The 20,972-nt window shown below is 51.7% G+C and overlaps 1 protein-coding gene across 5 annotated transcripts in view; it reads left to right on the forward strand.

The window, feature by feature from the left end:
* Positions 1-20,972, forward strand: part of CTIF (cap binding complex dependent translation initiation factor) — a 279,877-nt gene that overhangs the window by 173,961 nt on the left and 84,944 nt on the right. For 4 of the 5 annotated variants that reach the window (XM_045065609.1, XM_045065611.1, XM_013055911.2 and 1 more), the window contains one exon: positions 18,837-19,329. In XM_045065609.1, coding sequence (XP_044921544.1) covers positions 18,837-19,329 — 493 coding nt within the window. The remainder of the gene's footprint in view (positions 1-18,836; positions 19,330-20,972) is intronic. The other variant, XM_045065610.1, reaches the window with a different exon arrangement.

Consider the following 20,972-nt stretch of genomic DNA (forward strand, 5'->3'; position numbering starts at 1 on the left):
TGTTAAGCCATTCTTTAGGGTCATGGTGGCCCATGTATAGAGTGCTCTTGGGAGGTGAAGTTCGGTTCAAGTCAAATCAGGACAAACAAGGATCCTTGACATGTCATTCAGGTGCCTCCTGTGCAGGGTATCTGGTCACGGGTTGTCCTTGAGTGTATAAGGTATTGGACGTACCTTCTTGACTCGACCGCCAGTGGCAGAGGAAGGCCAGGCACTGCCACCCCTATGTCCTCTTGTCTCACCTCATGGCAACATGAGAGAAAGAGCCCTGGGCTAGGAGTCAGGGCCTGGGTGAACTGTCTCTTTGGCCAAGGCAGGGCAAGAGCTTGATCAGGCCACCTACTCTCTGGGGCCTCCACTGATTCACTGGCTAACCAAGGGGAACTGAATCTGCTGGTCTCTAACCAGGCGGACACAGGGGCCTGGTTTTCCCAGGACTCTCCCAGTTTTAGCACAGAAAGGCCCGTTTCCCTAGAAACCCCCAGTCTTGGGCAAACTGGGGTCATGCTGTCTCTAAGGCTCCTCCCATGTCTGGGCATGTGATGTTGAAATTCCTTAGATGTCATCCGAGGGGAGTATTAATTACTCCTCGCCCTCCCCAAAACCCGTCGGACAGACGTGATTCCTCCTGGTGCAATAGCCTTGAAACAGACCAGAGGGACTTTGGGGGAGAGTTAGTATCGGGCAAAATGAATTATTGATGAAAACCGAGGTGTCTGGAGGGACAGGTCCAACCCAGAGCTGGATGCCAGGCAAGCACACTGACTCAGTGTGGCCTCTGACACCTTCAGGAGGGGCAGACTTCAGCATGATGGGCCTCGGGCTGGCCGCGTGCTGTGGGAGAGGCCATACTCCATCCCGCTCAGACCCCGGCCCGCCCCTCTTCATTCTTTGGCCGGTGGTGGGCTAACCTTTCTGTCACTCCTCTCAGGTCTCTTCATCTTAAAAAGAGTCAAAGAAATTCCTATCACTCACGGGAGATGGGGTGAGTCCTTGTGGCTGCCGCACCCATTTTGAATGGGTGACATTCCAAAATGGCGGCCTGACAAAGGAGAGACGTTGGAGGCCTGTGGGAGATGCTGCACTGTAAATAGCTATGGTTTCAAAGTTCACAGATGCCTTTTGTTAATGCTTCTGGAAGGACCCATGGGGAGAGCCATGCTGATATTTGGAATATAGACTCCTGTCTGCTCCACACCCGCTACCTCCTGTCCTCTCCCATACCCCAGATGCCTGCCTCACCACCTGGGATGGCCCAGATTGCTTCCCACTGACGGGCCCCAAGTCCGACCAGCCTACCCATTGTATTTAGTGAATTCTTTGAGAGCGTTTGAAGGGCTCTGTCATTATCAGTGCACGTGGTACAATGCACTGTGGTACAGTGCACGAGGTGGGAACCATGACATCCACATTCTAGAAGCAAAGAAACTGAGACACAGAGAGGCAACATAATTCACCTGGGTCACACAGCAAGACAGAGGCAGAGTCAGGTCCTGAATTTGGGGAGGCTGCCCGAGGGGCCTCCCCAGGACCCCTCCCTCTCTTTGTCTCTCAGCTCAGCTTCCTACACCCTCTCTTGGCTGCCAGTGATCCAGTGGCTCCCCCGCTCACTGCCCCTGCAGCCCTGTCCCTGAGCCAGCTCTTACCGTCCAATGTGTAGGCTCCTATACGACTTGTTCCAGCCAAAACCAAGTTTCCGCTCCTCCTCTGCCATCAGCCTGAGAGCCCCCAAACCTGGTCCTGACCTAACTTTCCAGAATCTCTTCCTACCACGCCACCCTCCCTGCCCGTGTGCCCCGTGTCAGCATGAGCCAGAACACTACCTTGGCTCTGACCAAGCCCAGGGCTTCCTGCGGGGCTTCTCATCACCCTCAGAAATCCCACCCACACTGTGAGGCGGCTCCCATCTTCCAAGACCCCACGCCACAGGGTCATACTGGCCATTCTTCTGTTTCCCTTGTGGCCCTGACAGCAGGACAACCGGGAGGAAGAAGGGCTTTATAGCCGGCAGTCAGGGACATGCGGCTACTCAGGTCATTGCCCTTGGCCTGCCTGGACGGTTCCTCTGTGTCCCCGGAGAGCAGAGAAGCTCTGGCTTCGGAAGGAGCGGGCTGCACTCCGTATACCTCTCTCCCGTGGTGGTCAGCCCTTTGGAATCCGGAGACAGCCAAGAACAGACCATTAAAAATTTACTAACAGGCTGTAAAAATATCACAGCATTCGAGGTTAGAGCTTAACGAGTCTCTAGAATTCATTCTCTCTAGCCTCCTCTAGTTCCTCTGCCAACTGTGGCAGGTTAGCTTGGGCTCTACCCAGCTTCTCACCCTCTTGCTGTGTGACCAAGGCAAATGACTTCACCTCTCTGGGCCTGTTTGGTCAGCTGTAGAGTGAGGATCCTAAGGTGGCTGTCTACCCCATAGGGTTGTGGGGATGATTGAATAAATTGATTTGTGTTCTTTGAAGAGTGCCTTGGACCTAGAAGGTACCACTCAAGTGTCATTCCTTGTCATAGTTTGTTGCTACTGTTGTTGTTATTACTAGAAAAGATAACTAGGGCCGAGAGAGGTATTTTCACTAACCCAGGGGCACATAGCCAATAGCCACAGAGCTAGAGTGGAGCCCCCAGTGGCCCACCTCTGCTCTCCAGCTCCTGACTCCCCCCCTGTGCCCCTCTTTCTCTTTTGTTACGGGTATTCAGACAATGGGTTATCAGTGCCTGGGAAGGGAAACTGAAGGAATGAGAACAGGACCCCCTCCAGGCCCAGCCCCATCCCATAGCTTTGCAATGCCTCCCCGCCCCCAATCCCATCACTTCCTCCTCGCCAGGCCAGTAGTTGGAGCCCCACCTTCATTTCCCACCTGAAAGGAAAGGCCTCACTGAGCTATACAGAGAGACTCTGCCCTCAGACCATGCCCACCCCTGAAGAGAAGACAGAGCAGGTGAATGCTGCTGGGACCAAGGCCCCCTGAGGACACCCTCCGAGCCCTACCCCCCCATCCCAGAAACTGCTTCCCACGACCCCGCCATGAGAGCCCAACCATCCATTCCCAGTAGATCTTGATACTTCCCCTAGTGATCCTGGGGGGTGCAGAGCCAGAAGGGGTTCTTGCCCACCCTCCAGGAATGAGCTGTGAACATGGGGATACTCACCATCAGCCCCAGGGAGAGATCCTAGGGATAGACCGCATTCACCGTGGGCTGGGTTACCAGGATAGATCCCCCAGTGGGGCACACTAGAGACCTGTGGGGGAACTCGGGGGTCAGGCATGAGGGAGGCAGCCAGCCGGTACATTGCAAGGCTTTTTTGACTTCCCCAGGGGGCAGCCAGAGAATCCAAATCCTTTGAAATACCCCTCACTGGTATATAAACCTGAGGTCAGATGCAAGAGGTCAAGCTTGCTGTGGAAACCTTTGGAGGCAGAAGAGGTGTCTTCTGGGCTCAGGCCTCTTAGCTCCACACCCAGGGGCAAGAACACTGTACCCAGAGTTGCGACTTGTCACAGCTCCTATTTCCTGGATGAAATTACGGCGGCCGTGATGGGAGCTCCTTATCCAGCCCTTGCTCTGGGTCAAGTCAAGCTTATTTCACCATCAAACCTTAATTGCATGAGGTTTGACCCCTTATCATCTTTCTACCATTTTACACATGGGAAACCAAGGTACAAGTCAGCAAGAGTCTTGCCCAGGGACACCCAGCTAGGAGGTGACAGGGTCCTGCTTCGAGCCCAGGCCTGGTGGGCTCCAGAGGCAAGTTCTCACCTCCGTGCCAGAAGTAGCTTTTCACCCTAAAGGCAAAACCACCCGGCGTGAGCGCCACCCACCCCCCACTACCCCCCCGTAGATGTGGGGTGAGTGCCTGGCTTATTGGAGATGGGAGAAGCGCGCCCAGGTCTCAGCCCCCCATCAATCCATCATGCAATAGCCCCGGGAGCCACTTTGGTGGTTTTGACCATTACGCAGTTTGAAATTATTTTTATTCTTAGCCAAATATTTAATTTTTACCCATAATGGACAGTTGGTTAAAGGCAGGAAGCATTAAAGAACACTGATGTTAAAAGGCTGGTTCATGAGGAACAAACAAATGGTAATAATTCTGCACATTTGCCTCGGGTGCTCTGCCCAGATCTCGAGTCCCATTCATCTGGTCGGAGTCCCCAGGCAGCAACTCCTGGAGCTGCAGAACCCCAGACCGGCCAGCTTCCAGCTCTGTTCCCAGGGAACGAGACCCTCTATGCTCTCCCCTTGCTATTTGGGTAAAAGCGATTGCATGTAAAAATTTCCTGAAACTTCGTGGGTATCATCATTTAGGAAAAAGCAAGAAATTACAAAAACAAAACAGGTGGTTTGTCTTTTGTGTGTGTTTTTTTTTAAAGATTTTATTTATGTCAGAGAGAGCACAAGCATGGGGAGCAGCAGGCAGAGGAGGAGAAACAGGCTCCCCACTGAGTAGGGAGCCCGATAAGGGACTCAGTCCCATAACCCTGGGATCACCACCTGAGCCAAAGGCAGGTGCTTAACTGAATGAGCCACCCAGGCATCCCGTAACCAGGTGATTTTTATTTTAAACAAACAAACATAAAGTTCAAGAATTCCAAACAATGGGCCATGGGATCAGTTTTTGCCTTTGGTTTCTTTTTCTGCCTTATATAGTCAAACGTTAGCCTACATGTGAACGTGTATCTGGTGCCAAAGCCACAGTGTAATGGTAGGATGGCATTTTGAAACCTCTCTGTAGAAAATCATGCTTTTGCTTTCCTAACGCATTTACAATAATAAACAGGAGAAGGGAATCACTTGATCATGGGGTAAGGTCCAATTTTGCCTTTATTTGTAGATGCTCTTAAAGATCATATTAAATATGAACCTTTTAATTTACTCCCAATAACATATCAATATAAAAGCCATGTTTTAGGGGGCGCCTGGGTGACTTAGTGGGTTAAAGCCTCTGCCTTCAGCTCAGGTCATGATCTCAAGGTCCTGGGATGGAGCCCCGTATCGGGCTCTCTGCTCAGCGGGGAGCCTGCTTCCTCCTCTCTCTCTCTCTCTCTCTGCCTGTCTCAGTGCCTACTTGTGATCTCTGTCTGTCAAATAAATAAAATTAAAAAAAACAAAACAAAACATGTTTTAGGGGTGCCTGGGTGGCGCCGTCGATTGAGCAAGCAGCTCTTGGTTTCAGCTCAGGTTGTGATCTCAGGGTTGTGAGATCGAGTCCATCAGGCTCTGCACTCAGCACAGTCTGCGTGAGATTCCCTCTCCTCGCTCTGCCTTTCCCACTGTGTGCTTACTCAACACACTCTCTCTCTCTCTCTCAAATAAATAAGTAAATCTTTTTTTTAAAACAGGTTTATGCAAAACAGCTTTTTTATTGTATACTGTCAAAAATAACAAAATGTCCTTTAAGCTGCCAGGGATGTTTGCAAGGTGAAATATTACCATGAGAGCAGTTCTCAAAGCTAAAAAGCTGAAGGAGGCTGCAGCCAGCCCACTAAACTGTCTCAGTTCCATGGAAATGAAAACAAGAAGAATAAAAATATATCCTTTTTCCCATTCATTGAGGGGCTAGGTCTCCCAGTGGGTGACATACAGGTCCACCCCAGGGAACGGAGTCTTTCTTTGGGAAACTTGACCCTGCAAGTTTATGCAAAGGGCAAACGAACTTGTTTATTATGGTGCCCGGGATCCTCGCGGGCCCCTGTCCCCCAGGATATAGGAGTTTGGCTGCCGTTCAGACTCTGCCCAGACACTTCACTTCCATTAAGGACTTCCTCTGGGTCTCAAGGACACAAACGCAGAAGCAATGAGCTGTGTTCACGTCCGAGACTACCATTCCTGTGCAAGGAGGGGGCTCTACAGTTTTACCTGCTGTGGGAAGGATTCTCTGGGGTCAGTTTCATTGTATTTTATTTGTTACTTTCGACATTGTTACATATGAAACTGATGAGTCTCCTGTTGCTTCTAGAATGAGTTTGTTTCGACAAAATTTCAGACTCAGAAAAGTAGCAAGAAGCCTACAAAGAATTGTCATAGATTCCTAACCCAGACATTTACATTTTACCATATTTGCTTTATCTTTCTCTCCTTCAAGTACTTTTTTTTTTCTGACCTGTTTGAGAGAAAGTTGGCAAAATGATGCCTTTTTACTGCTGAGTATTTCGCAGGGTATTTCTTTATGAAGACATTTTTTGCCATCACCACACTACAGTGATCAGGATCAGGAAACCAGCAGACTGGATGCTATTATCCACAGCCCCTTGGTTATTTTTCTCCAGTGATCCTAGATCCTAGGCTTCATTCAATCATCACGTCTCTTTAGTTTCTTTATTGTTTTTTTTTTAAATCTGGGGACAGTTCCCAAGTGTTTCATGACATTGATTTTTTTTTTTTTTTTAAGAATAAACAATTATTTTTGTAGAAGCCTCCTCATTTGGGATTTCTCTGGTATTCCCTCAAGTTGCAGGCACATGGGCGATGGCCTGGTCTTCTCAGGGCATAGGACCAGGGGACTCGGACTATCCTGTCATCCCATGACTCGTGGTGTTAACTTTGATTCCTTGGTTAAAGGCGGCATCTGCCAAGTTTCTCCGCTCTGAAGTTAGTTTTCCCTTTGTAATTAGGACGTAGCTTGTGGGGAGATACTTTGAGACTGTGCCAATATTCTGTTTTTCCTCAAACTTTCACCCACTGGCCTCCAGTGATGATTCTTGCCTGAAACAATTATTATTGTGATGTTTGCCAAATGATTTCCTAAGTCCATCATTCCTTCGCATCTTACTGGTTGTCTTTCTGCTGTCGGGGAGAGTCTCTGATTGATTTTAAACTCACTACGCTAAGCCTCACGATCCCCTGCGTTTGGGAGCTAGGAAGAGCAAGTCCTCAGTGTCCCCCAGTATGTGCACCCAATGCCAATGGGTAGGTAATGGGAAGGCCGTCAGCACCCTGCTGTGACTACTTGTGCTCTAGAACATTCTAGCCCAAAACCCATCTGCTGGGAGGCTGTGTCCCGGCATGTCTGGGTGGGGGCCGGAGACCGTGATGTGCATGAAGCTGTTGACTGGCTCTCCCTCTGTCATCACATCTGGCCATGGACTTGTCAGTTCCTCCAGCTCCGGCTGAAAAAAATGGGGCCAGAGGGAGGCCTTCCTCCAGCTAACTCCATGTCACATTCCTTCTCCTTCCAGGACAGAAAAACAGCCTTTCAGGGATGGAGCAGACCTGTCAGTAATAAATTGTGAGGGAGGAGGATAACCCAAGAGGGTGGCCAAGATGAGGGCTATTGGAGTGAGGTGGGCGGGCAGCTGGTAGTGTTTCCCGGGGGAGCCTGGAAGCCTCTGCAGCCACAGAAAGCCACACTGGCTCCCAGATTTCCCTGGGCAGCCCTGCTTCCCGTAATGGAGCCATCTTCCTTCACTTCCCCAGAATCCCCAGGGCTGGCCAGGAAGGTCTAGGTACCCTCCCGGGGCTGGTTGAGGCAGAAGGAGAGCGGGAAAGGTTTCTCGCGCAGCCGTGTGATTGTCCCTTTCAGCTCAGTCTCATCTCCTGTTTTCCAGTCAGGGGGCCCACTTGGCTGATACAACAACCAAGGGGCAGAGAGGGTAGGCTCCTTGTCTGAGACCACCTGGCTAGACATGGGCAAAATCAGAGTATATCCAGCGTGTCCTGTTCTCAAGTTGTCACTGCCTCATGCTGCCTCTCAACTGAGGACTCCTGGGATGACTACTGAGAACCAGGAGGGCTTCCTGGAGGAGGTGCTAATTTCAAAAATGGGCAGGTTAAGGAGAAGAGGTCTCCATAGCTGTTGGTCAGTGATTGGACACCTCTTGTGACAGGGAGCTCACTAAATTCCCAGGCAACCCCATTAATTGGGGAGCCGCTCTCTCTGTGAGGAAGTTTCTCCATTAGGTGCACCTAGGTTATATCTCTGGGCTTCCTTCCCCATGGTTCAGAAGGGCTCAGCGGTTGGTCACACCTGGGATTTAAAAACTCCTGAGACTCTCTCTCCCTCCTCCTTCCTCTGTCCTACCTGCTGCAGTTTGAGGGCTAGTCCACGGCCCTCGCGGAGATGGTGAGGTGGCAATGAAAGGGGGCTAGTTCCTGAGCACGCTCTGAAGTCAGCACACAGGGTAGGCAAGGCTACGTGGGGCCAGCTTAGGCCCATTGTGGTTGTGGACACTGATGGCCAGCATTAGCCGAGGGGTAAACAAGTCATTTGAGGTGGCCCCAAGCTTGTGGGGACCTCTTGGGCAGCATTTCTCTTGGGAAGACAGTGCGAGTATTTAGTGACGAAGAATTCCATCCTGAGAAAGCGCACCCGGGACACCGCTCTCGGAGGCTAGAACTAGAGCAAGAGCCAGAAGCTGGACATCTTGGGGTTTCTTCCTTGATTCCTCACACTTGAAACAGCCTGTTTTCCCCACAGCCTCAACTCTCCCACCTGTACTATGGGTGTGCTCGTACGCATCACTTCCTCTGAATATCTGATAGATTCATGCTATATTGCTCGAAAAACCCACAACACAGAATCATTGCAAGTCAACACTAATACAACACCTCGGCTCCTTTAGGACTCCAGGAACCCCAGGAGAGAGTGTACTCTGTCCCCATTTTAAAGATGAAGACTCTAAGGCTCAGAGAGGTTAAAGTACTTGCCCAGTGTGGCACAGCTGGAAGTACAGAGCCAAGATCTGAGCACTGGAGGTCTGGTTGCTACATCCATACTTTGAACTACAGCATAATGCTGTCTCTTGGAAATGCCCCAGGAATTCGTGTTGATCAGCATCCGTGTCGCAGGCAGTGGAGGCCTGTGGGAGAAGGCGCCCGGGCGGTGCAAGTCCACACCCATAGATGGACCTCCCCTGTTCTTTAGGAAAAGAGGGTGGGAGCCGGCAGAATCTCCAGCCTCAGAAAAGGTGTCCAGAGTTTTGCTTCCTGGTGTTGAGTCACGTGACTGGGCCAGTTTAGCCACAGGTCGTTAGAGCTGGAAAATCAAATGTCCCATCTGGGACTTAACCAGCATTCATGGCTTATGTCTGTCAGCCTCTTAGCAAAGCCCGACGGAGACATGTAGCTCAGGGGATGCCCCGACTTGCCAGGAGGCCGCACTGAGGGTCCCCAGCCAGACCTAAGTGCCTGCAGGGCTTGGCCAGGCCAGACAGAAGGGCAAGAGCCTTCTGGAAACCCTCCTCCAAGGCAGCCGCACGCTCGTCCCATGACATCACGCTGCCTAAGAACGCAGGAGGCCAAGGATTCTTGGAATGCCTGATTCACACTGGAACAAAAATAATACCTCGTACGTATAATGTGCCTTTGTTCCCCAGACGCTCTCCTGGCCTTGATTATGTTGTAATTCCCGACCAGCCTGGTGACCCAGGCAGGAAGGCAGAGAAGTGGGGAGCTCACCTAAAGGTACACCTTGAGTGGGGTTTTAGGATTCCCATTCAGCAGGTGGGAATACTGAGACATGAGGAGTCAGCTGGATTTCCAAAGCTGCCCAGCACTGATGTTTTGGCCAAGAGCCCTGGATTACCAGGGGTGTTGGGAGGAGCACCTCAGAAATGCCTGAGCAGCTGAGTGAGACTCAGGGAACCACCCCCCTAGTAGTACCTCAAAGAAAGCCAGTTCTTCATGGCTTTCCGTGCTGCCCCGAGATGGAGGAAGCAGCAGGAGCCTGCAGCTCCTCCTTCTCTTCCTTAGCAGCGATGCCGGAGGGCCACCCCGAAAACCCAGCCTCCCAGCCCTGCCCCACAGGTCCCAGCCACGGGAACTAGCAGACTGGTGGGGGAGGGACTGTTCCCAGCACAGATGGAAACCCAAGGGCCACACGTGGCTTCTGTGGTTTTCCCCAGACGCAGTGGAGCCAAGGCTGGAAGCTGGATTTCCAAACCTCAACGTGGGGCTCTGTCCAGAGCCCTCCCAGGCTTTCCCCTTCCCCTCCCACGGGCTTCAGCTTCCCTGTTCCCAGTGGCCTCGGGCTTAGCCTTTGGCCTTTGCTTCTGCATATCTAGCCCTGCTTCCGCCACACGCTGCCAGCCCACAGTCCCTTCCCCCTCTGGCTTTGGCCAATGCCTGAGATCCTCTGGAATTGGATTTGGATCGCAGTGGTTCAGCAATGATGCCAGCTGCTGCGGGCCCCGAGGACCCTCTGACCGGCCTCAGAACCTTGAGACAAGAGAGCATGGCGGTTGAGGGCACAGATTCTAAGGTCAAACTGCTGAAATGTAAACCCAAGCTCTATCTCTTGGAAGCTGTGTGGCCTTCGATAAGTACTTACATTCTCTGTGCCTCATGACCTCTCTGTAAAACAGGGTTAATAGCAGTCCCTTCCTATTGGGGTGAAGTGAAAGCCGTGCCTGGCACATGGTCTGTCCTCATACATGTTAGTGGGTTTTTCTTAGTATTACTCTGTGTCCTGGTCCTTCCAGTCCTGTCCTTCAGGGCCTCTCCAGGTGGGGCTCTGCCAGTACCATCTTGAAATTCCCAGTCGTTTTTGAACCAGAGACCCCCATTGTCATTTTGTACTGGGCCTCACAGAGTATGAGGTCTATCCTGCCGCCAAGACCGGGCTGTCGCAGACCTCTGGGCTACTCTCTGCTTCCTTTCCTTCATGATTCTTGTCCCTGATTGTTGCCAGATAACCTGTCCTATCATTAGTGGATTAGTGTCTATGTCTCCAAATGGATCCTAAGCTCCATGAGGGCATTGCCCAGTGTTGGGATCATCCCTGTGTCCCCAGGGCCTGGCACATTGTGGGGTTCACTGGAGGCATGAGTGAATGTCCTGCTCCTAGCCAGACCCCAAGGGAGATAGAAGTTCCTACCCCATTGGAAGGAAGTGGGTGCTTTTAAGGCCATACAGGAAGAACCCATGAGGCGGTTTGGTGTCACAGAGTAGGAAGTCGGGCTTTAATCACATTAGGAGTCTGAAAGAAGGGGACTCCGGGGAGCTGGGGAAGGCTGCTGGGCAGATCTGGGCCTTGGAGCCCACATGAGATTGGGAAGGGTATTGAGACACTCCTGAGGGACAGCTGACCAGCTGTTGTCACCCACAGCCCCAGCTCCCCTCAAAGCGTCGCAGGAACTCTGTGGCCTTGGGCAAGCCCATCGACACCTCCGATCAACCTCCAGGCAGAGCAGAATCTCACAGCATGTTTCATTAATGCAGCAGAAAATGAAGCAGTTGTCCCTCTTCTCACCCTTCCAGTGATGCATCCTGCAATTGGAAAAGTTTCTTCTCTGCCTTCGCGGGGGCAGAGGTACCAGTCAGATCCTCTCATTTCCATTCCAGAACATCCCTTTGACCAGGTAAATGTCTGGTTTCCAAAGCTTTCAGACCATGCAGTGAAATACTGAACTTCTAACGTGAACCTTCATCTTGGCTGGCAGAGACCTCAGTCTTGAATTATTTTCTTCCGAGATTAGAGCACAAGGAGAGTCCCAGAGTCTCAGAGGAGCAGCGCCTGGAGCTTGGCTGACCGTCCAAGGCAGCAGGCGTTTTCCTGAAACAACGGGCTCTCTCCTCCAGGGACCGGCAGGGGCACCCGGTATGGGGAGCAGGCCTACAACTGAGAAAGCCAAGGCAACCACGTGCTGCTATCACCACCATGATGTCAGTGGTGGCCCTGGCAATTACAGGGAGATTTGGTTGTCGGAGCTGTGGTGGCGCCCCGGTCCTCCAGAAGCCAGGAAGACCCTAGACAAGTAACTGACAATCCAGGCACTGAGCATTTCTGGCAGCACCTTAGCATGGAAGCACAGATTGGAGCTCCGGACCTTGTCACTGACCCCTTGGGCATCCCAGCAGAGGAAAAGGCAACTTCTCTGAACCATGGCTTAGTCATCAGTGAAACTGTCCTGTCTCACAGCCACCCCTGAGCTGGGTGCCAGCACAGTTGGGAACAGAAGCAGGCTCTGAGCTGGCTGTGGTCTCCCGGACAGGCCTGCTGAGGGGTCTCCTGCAGAAGAGACCTCATGGATTTCCACGACCTCCTCTGGCCCTGGGCATATAATAGATGCTCAGTTAACACAGGCCACCATGATTCTAGACTCTGTCGAGCCAATGGCATGTTTCCCTCCATTGGCTTTCCAAATCCTACACTTCCCCTCATGAAGCATCCCAGCCTTTCTGCAGAGAGGGGCAGACGTGTGTGGCCACGATCCTCATTCCCAGGCCCCAGAGCTGCAGAGGAGTCCCGCGCCTGCGCCCGCCCAGCTCTGACATTGCCCCCGCGGCTCGGGTGCGGAAGGCGGGACCCCGTGTGGGGTGTGTGTAGGTGGGCAGGAATGGAGGCGCCTGAGCTAGTAATAAGCAGTCATCACTTTCCCTGAAGGCAAGAAATATGAGCCCGTGCATAGTTTTAAAACCACTCGCCCTAGGAATTTTGCTTTCAGAAATTTTTAAGCAGACCTACAAATTATGTGGTAAAGCGTCTGACATCGAGAGAACCATAATGAGTCAGTGGCCCTCGGAATATCTAGTTGGGAACAATTATGAAATTTAAAAAAAAAATGAACAGAGAGATGTTTGTCTGCATTTGCACTGCTGTTAGAATCACTTTTTAAAAGAAAGTCTGAAGTTACTCTCGCTACACCCACCTCCCAAAATGCAGCTGTGGTGTGGGGAACTTTTTTTCTTTTTCTTTCTTTTCCTTTTTTTTTAATAAAAGGACGCAGTCTTAGAGTGAAACAAGACATCTGATTTCAGAACCCAAAGATGGAAGAATAAACTAAATGAGGGATGGAAAAAGCATACCAACAATTTCCATGCTCCACCACCCCCCCGCAAAAAAAAAGCCACGATTTCCCTAACGGCAGGTGTTGCCAGTGGCAAAAATGGAATATTAATCTTATCTCCTGAGCCATTCCTCTCCCCTCTACCACCACCACCAGAGAAGACTTCCCCCAGAGAGAGGAGAGCATAATAAGCGACAGGGAAATGGATTTTTGCCCTTTTTTTTTTTTTTTTTTTTTGCTCACAGGGTTGTAAAACTGCGTGTCTGCTGTGTTTCCAAAACCTGGACCCACACGTCCATGTATCTGAGACCAAGAGCTTCCCTGCCCAGCCACTGGGAGCAAAAGCAGCTCAGGTTAGCCAGGCCAAACCTAAACCCACAGGTTTCATGGTGAGCAGCCAGCTGGCCCCCGTAGGGAGGTATCGACGAAACCCAAGGCCAACAAACGCAGAGGAGAGAGGAGCCGGTTTTGGACAGCTCAGCCAGTGACCGCTGACAAATATTTGTGAATGGCCAGAGCAGGGAAGCCTGGGTCTCCATTGTGGGGGATCGAGGCCCGGCCCCCAGTCTGCTCCAGTGGCTGGGGCCCTCTCAGTCCTTTCTCACGCCCAGGACATGGGCCTCGTGTGGCCATCACCATAGCAGATCTCGGTCCTAACTCAGCCCTTCTCTCCTGCACTGGATCGTCAAGCAAACAGGAGACAGACAGGAGGTGGGTCCTGGGTGCTGAAACTAGCTGACGGGCTGGGCACACTCTGGAGAGTGTGTGGGATTTCACCTCACTGAGCCTCAGTTGACTTATCTGTAAAATGGGAAGAAAGCTTCTTGACCAGCCTGCACGCAGAGACCAGTCCCAGCAGTCAGTGGCCCTGAGAACGAATCAGAGCCTTGAACAGGAAGGAGAAAATGCATCAGGCTCTTCTGTGCCTCCCCACCACAAGGGGCCACCCAGCCTCCTATCAGCCTTCTTCTTTTTGACTCCATTGTCTTGCCTGCCCAAGTAAGAGGGGGCCCATAAGGGTCTCCCCTTCTGCCTGCAGACAGCATTCTGTGTGTGCAAAGGAGGAGCCCCCCCCACCCCCACCCCAGGCAGAATGGGTCTGAGAACACCCACTAAATGCCCCTTGGTCATTGCTGTATGGACAGAACTGACTGGCTCCAAGGTCTGGCAAACTAGGGTGACATAGAATTCCAGGCCCTCCAAAATTTCCAGCAAGAACAGCAGAATGTCTACAAGACCTAGCTGCTTTCTTTCTGAGCCCTTGACCACCAACCGTGTCGAAATTACCTCCTTCCTCCTCCAGGTGGAGAGAAATTTTGTTTTGTTTTTGTTTTTTGTTTTGTTGTTCTGTTTTCTGGGGGAAAGGAGGGAGGAGATTGGGCGGAGACAGGGAAATCCCTGATACGGCAAGTGGGAAGCCAGACAGTTTTAAGACAAATGCTGGGAAGGACTTGGTCAACCATCGTTTGGGGGCATTCCTTGGGCCGTAGCTGCAGGCACCACAAATTTTCTAAATAAGGATGGGAAAAGTCGTGACAATCAAGCGTTATCTGCCAGGGAATTTCCAAGGTTCTTCTCTGGACTTAAAAATTACTCATACTCTGAGAACAAAGAGAGGGGAAGGAGAGAGGGTGAATTGCTTGAAAGTCACTGAAAAATAAAAGCAGGGAGAATTCACAGAATGTCACAGGCATCTGGTCCCCGAGGAGTGGCAGGGCCATGGAATTCCTCCCGGCTCCAGGCTTCTGGCTCTCTCTAGACGGAGGCCGGTCTGTGCCCCTCAGGTGAGAGCTGCTGGCTTCCGAGCCGACTTGTGGTGCAGGCATCTGGATTTAGGTCTGGACAGTCTGAAGGCCAGTTGGTGATCCTGGAAAGAAGCTGACCCAGTGACTCACTTTGCGGACGGGGCCCAGCACTTGCCTGGGTGCCTTATTCATGAGCCCTGCCCCTCAGTGAATGCAGACTCACTGTCTTCCAGAACTTAGAGCTGTGGTACCTTGCTGCTCCCTGCTTTTTAGAATGAGTCCACTGGGGAATAAAACTGAGAGTTGAAGACATGCCGACAGAGGGGAGGGGCGTGGGGAGGAAGGGATACTTCTTGCACCTGAGTATCAGGCCAGCATGGTCCCAGGGATGTGCTTCAGACCCAGTGAGATTGAACCTGGACACCAAGGATGAAAAATACCATGCGGGCCTCCTGAGAAGGGCCCAGGTCTCACCCAGGCAGCCGGACTCCATGCCACGTCCTAGGCTTCCGTAGATGTTTCTGTAATGACTCTTAAACTATTAAAAATAAATACAGACAACTAGAAACCCTGGACATTCTACATAAAAAGAAACATAAGAGGACTCCAAAAGGTTGGAGAGAAGGAAGACCCGATGGGGACCGTGGCGCCCAAGGAATCATAGAGTAGTAACTTGCTTGATTTTCTTCCTGGCCTCACAGATCCCAGACTTGGAGCCAAAGAAGCTGGCAACCCAGAAACACTGGTAGGCACAGGCAGACCAAAAGTCCCCTACAAAAACCTGCCTTCTCTGGCCAGAGGATCAGAAAAGGGGCAGCCTCGTGAGGCAGAAAACTTTTGGATGATAACACTCAACTCTAGGCAAAGCTCCCAGAAAAAAAGGGGGGGGGGCTCCACCCTGACCCACACAAGCAAAGGCCAAGGAGAGAGCCAAGAGTTGACTCTCACGGGCCGTGAGGAGGGTCCCAAATCCTCCCCAAGGTGGTGTCAGAAAGGCTGAGTGAGGATTCTGGACGTCCCCATGGGGCACGGAGCACCCCTCCCTCTGTGTCCGTGGAGGCCACCTGGTAGCAATGTGTACCCTCCTCGCCAGGGAGGCAACAATATGGGGAGCCAGAACTCCCAGCCCTCCTCAGCCGTAAAGAGGACCTCCCTTGGAGTATCAGAGAAAGCCCAGTAGGGAAGCCGACCTCTACTACCCGCTTGGCAGTAACAAGGCACAACAACCCTTTCTGGTACTGGAGCAAGGTCAGAGGAAGCCGGCCAAAACCGTTCTAAGACTCAACTTAATTAGGTCCAGACTCACAGAACATAATACCCAAGATGTCCAGGTTTCAACTGAAAATCTCCTAGTCATACTGAAACCCAGAAAGATCTCAACTGAATGAGAAAATACAACAGATGCCAAGACCAAGATGACAGAAATGTTAGAATTACCTGACAAGGGGCGCCTGGGTGGCTCAGTCATTGAGCAGCTGCCTTCGCTCAGGTCATGGTCCCGGGGTCCTGGGATCGAGCCCACATCGGGCTCCCTGCTCAGCGGGGAGCCTGCTTCTCCCTCTCCCACTCCCCCTGCTTGTGTTCCCTCTCTGGCTATGTCTCTCTGTCAAATAAATAAATAAAATCTTAAAAAAAAAAAAAAAGAAAAAGAATTATCTGACAAAAGATTTTTAAAGCAGCCGACATAAAAATTCTTCAAAGGACAATTAGGAACAGATGAAAAATTAGGTCTTGGCAAAGAAATGGAAGCTATAACAAAGACCCAAATGAAACTTCATAGTCAAATTAACAACTCAATGTAGGGGCAAGGGAAAGAACCAGTGTACTGGAAGATAGACTAGAATTGATCCAGTCTGAGCCACGCAGAGAAAATAGGCTGGGGAAAGGAAAAAAAGGGGGAAAAAAAAAAAAAAGAAACGGTGCATGAGCTTCTGGGACCAGGGAGTCCAGAATAGCGTATCTAACATGCGTGCTCTCAGAATCCATACAGTCGAGGAGGGGGAAAAGATGCGGCTGGAATTACCCCGAGAAGTAATGACTGCAAACAGCTTGTGTGTTGGTGGTGGGAATGCAAAATGGTACAGCCTCTCTGGAAAATAGTTCAACAACAAGGCGTTGGGTTTTTGTTGTTGTTGTTTTGTTTTGTTTTGAACTGAATAAGCCACTACCTTGGGGCTCTTGAGTGGCTCAGTCAGTTAAGTGTCGGACTCTTGGTTTCAATCTCAGGCTTGTGAGATGGAGCCCCAATTGGGGCTCTGCACTGGGCACAGAGCCTGTTGGGGATTCTCCCGTTCCCTCTTCCTCCCGCCCCCCACACCCCCAAGAACAGAGAAAAAGGGAAAGAACTTCATGTTCATTTAGAAAACAAAAAGAAAAAAGAAAAGAAAAATCCTCATCCCATTCCCTAGAGAGAACCACTGTTAGTGTTTTGGTGTGTCTACTTCCAGATTTTTCTAGGCACATAAATATTTGCCTTAAAAGATAGCACCGTGCTACACGTTCGAGGATGCGTGCTTTCTTCTGTCAACCAGAGTCCAGTCTTACACCATATCCTACGGCTCCACATTTAGTTTCCGTTACACACTGCTGTGATGAACATCCTTGTATCTACATCTCTATGCGAGGCTTTTGTTAATTTCCTTTGGATAAATTGCCACAAGTGGAATTGCAAGGTCCAGTGTGTGTTCTAGGGGCTCTTGTAACAAATCATTGAATTTCCCTCCAGAAATATACTAATCTCCTCCTTCTATGATACAGTGTTTTGTAGTTACCATTTGTGTGGAAACAAAAGAACACACACCTATCTCACCTAACAACTTTAATTTCCCCCTTGAAATCCCCGCTAGTAGGGGAAGCTTTTCAATGAAAAAAAAAAAAAAAAGTTGTTTTCATTGATTTTAATGGGAAAGTGATATATGTAACCACAACCCAGGATGCCTCCAAATTTTCACAGATCCAAAATTATCAAGTGAACATTGAAACTGAGTCTGTATAAGTAGTAGTAGTTTAAAGGAAATAAACACCTTTTTGTTCATAAAATGCAAAGCAATGAAGGTCTGTTCTACCGGCCAAGGAGAAGGCTCACAGACGAGGGTATAAGCCTCAGTCTTTAGAAGGTAAAGTCTTCTTTCTACAGTGACTTTACAACTTTTAAGGTGCTCGTGGTCATCTTGTTCTTCATCTGCACGTCGTGTGGAGAATACTGAGACGGTAGACCTGAAAGGGTATCCAGAGATGGAAACACCCTTTGTGCACAAGACCGGAGGGTCCCCAGAACACCCCGTCCCATCCCCTCTCTTGTCTTCAGTCCACAGATCAAAACATTTGGGGTTCATCCCAGGTGCACACTTCAAGTCTATGTGACATTCTCTGCCTTAGAAATAGAGCGTCCAGGAAATCGGTGAGTCAGGTGTCACACTCGTGTCCGTTAGCTTGGACTCCCATGACAAAATACCACAGACAGAGTGACTCAGCCACAGGAATTGAGTTTCTGGAATTCTAGAGGCTGGAAGTGGGAGGTTAAGGTGTCTGCAGGATTCGTCTCCCTTGCAGATGGCTGCCTTCTTGCCGTTTCCTCATATGGTCTTCCGTGTGCCTGCGTCCCTGGTGTGTGACTGTGTCTAGATTTCCTCCTGTTATAAGGACACCGGTCGGATTGGAGGTGGGCCCACCCTAATGGCCCAACGGATTAACTCAACCCTCTCTTTAAGGGCCCTCTCTTCAAATACAGGGGCATTCTGAGGTGGCAGGGATGGGGGCTTCCACATGTGGACTGTGGGGGTGGGGACACACAATCCAGCCCATCACAACTTCTCATTGCGTTAGTGGGCTTGGGGATGGAAATGTCAATCTACCAAAAGAAAAACGAGAAAAAGGTTGTTTAACAAATGCTATAACTTTATAAGAGCCATTATGGTAAAAAGCCATTACCAGGATAGTTGTTACAGATGCGGGTCTGTGTATACGTCTTTGCCGGAACGTGCATGGAATATGTTTGGAAGCTTCCCAAAATGGTAACGGTGGTTCCTTCCAGAGTACAGGCCAGGCGGCTGCAAGCAAAGTCAGGAGGGTTCATGATCTCCTCTAGCGCCTCCTTTGAATTTGGTTTCCCACACATGGGCTGACGTGGGTTCTAATAAAATAATACTTTAACTCAAGGACCAACTCAAACCCTCGGGAATCGCGCAGACCTGTCTGCCTCCTGCTCTGCTGCGTCTGTAGGTCCCGTCCTAAGGAAGTGATCAGGAAGGGAGCTGAAAGAAGGAATGAATAAACGGCTCAGGGGATTGCTCTCCTGGTGTTTGGCACAGGGACCCCGAGCGGCCCTCCTGGTGACCCTCTGTGTCTTACCCTTTTGGTTTGCAGACGGCAACAGAGACCCCCAGGAGGAAACAAGCCCCAGCAGCATGGTGACCACCAGCCAGGCAGTGCCAAACACAACAGGGACCACCAGAAATCCTACCAGGGGGGCTCGGCGCCCCACCCCTCAGGGAGGCCCACCCACCATGGCTACAGCCAGAACCGACGCTGGCACCATAGCAACATGAAGCACCCCCCAGGAGACAAGGGGGAGGCAGGCGCCCACCGCAATGCCAAAGAGACCGTGACCATGGAGAGTTCCAAACTGGAGGACGCCCTAGGGGACACCGGGCACAGCTGCCTCGAACCCCCCTGCAGCCCTGATGCGCTTGCCCCAGTGGCTTCTGAGAGGTTGCCCCTGCAGCAGTCAGGGGGTCCGGAGGCCGAGACAAAGCGTAAAGACAGTATTATTCCCGAGCGCATCGGGGAGCGGCCCAAAATTACCCTGCTCCAATCTTCCAAAGACAGGCTGCGGCGAAGGCTGAAAGAAAAGGTACCGGTAATTGAATTTTTGTTGTTCTCTTGCACCAGGGAGGACAGCGCGAGGTAGGCACTTTGGTGGTGGGTGTGGGTCTGAGGTGGCCCCTGCTGCCTCTGGGACCCCTGGTCACCAGAGAGCCGGCCCATGGCCAGTTCTGCATGAACCCCTCCAGCATGTTCTGGCTCCTCCCCTTCCGGTCCCCCAAGAGGCCCCTGCGGGGAAGAGGGGGCCCTGGGCAGCAGCCCCCAACCTGAGAGGGAAGGGGAGGAAGGGGCACGTCCCCAAGGCCGGTGGGAAGGGTGCGGAGAAGGCCTGGTTCTCCCCTCCCGCCTTCTCTGTGGTCAGACACTGCCCTGTAGTGCTAAAGGGGACTTGGGGGGAAACTCAGAGCTGATACGATGAGAAGGACCGATGCTTCTCCCCGAGGTAAGTGCCCGCCAGCTGTGGTCCCCACCAGGGTCGAGAGTGAAGGTGAGTCGGGAAGAGCTCGAGCAGGCCTCGGCTTTGCTGTTCTCCTCCTTCATCAGACAGCAGCCAGGGAAGGGTCTAAGGAGGCCTTAGACACCCCACCCGGCGTCCTACAGGTGCCAACCCTGCACTGGTACAGGCCCAAGAATGAGGGCCTTGAGTGTTGCCCCTGCCTCCCACCCTTAGCCTCTCTGTCTTCACTTTATCCCCGGACCTGGCTTCCAGAGCCTGGCTCACCGATTCAGGAGGACATGTCCCTGAACCTCTAGCAAACAGGTGGGACTATGTCGCTGGCAGCTTCCAGTCCACTATGCTCACCCTAACCCCCCTTCCTGCCAGAGATGCAGGAGAAGTCACCCAGGAGAGCTGTTCTGAGAAGGCCAACATGCCCCCCAGCCCTCCCCAGAGTCCTCCTTCTGGGGCTCCTGTGAGCTCGAAGCTGTGGGCTTCTCCCTCACCTCTCTCAACCACCTACTCTCCTCCTTTTGCCCAAGAAGGTGGGCCCCGGTGCACACTCACGCAGGACGAGGCAGGTCAGACCTCTTCTCCAGCCAACACCTGATGCTGAGATGCTGCTCCCAGCATCCTTTGCAGCCCCGAGTTCCCACCCACCGTGGATGGAGCCACTGTGGGGCAAGCCACTGTGGGGCTTGCCACTGTGGGGCTTGCCACTGTGAGGTCCAGGAGGGAAGCACCATTCATTTCCCTGCTTCTCAAAGGTGGGAGCCTGGAAGTGGTTCCCAGCTGGTGACCAGTACGTCTTCTCCTGAAGACTTTCCAAGATGTGTTCCTACAGCCTGGACAGTGTGGCGAGATTACTCGTTGCATTCCCTCCTGTTCCACTAAATGTAGCTGCACTGTCGAGGAGTGGAAACAACGTGGGCTTGAGAGTCCAGCTGGGGCCCACCCTGCCTCTGACTGGCTAGGTGACCTTGGGCAAGTCACCTAACCTCTCTGAGCCCCAGCTGACTCCTCTGTACCCACCCTGCAGACAGACTGTGAAGATTAAATGTCATGACACATGGAAAGGCCCTCCCGGGTGGATATTATTTTATGTACAAACCACTCTTCTGCCTTGGGGCCCAGACAGTTGGGCAGTGGGGTGGGCAGGGAGGGGCTGGAATAGAAACCGTGGAGCCATAGCACCCACACATGGGTTTCAAGGACTCCTCTTAGATGAGGCCCCTGGATTC

This window comes from Mustela putorius, unplaced genomic scaffold, assembly GCF_011764305.1.
Source record: "Mustela putorius furo isolate JIRA1106 unplaced genomic scaffold, ASM1176430v1.1 tig00003858_pilon_pilon_pilon, whole genome shotgun sequence".
NCBI lineage: Eukaryota > Metazoa > Chordata > Mammalia > Carnivora > Mustelidae > Mustela > Mustela putorius.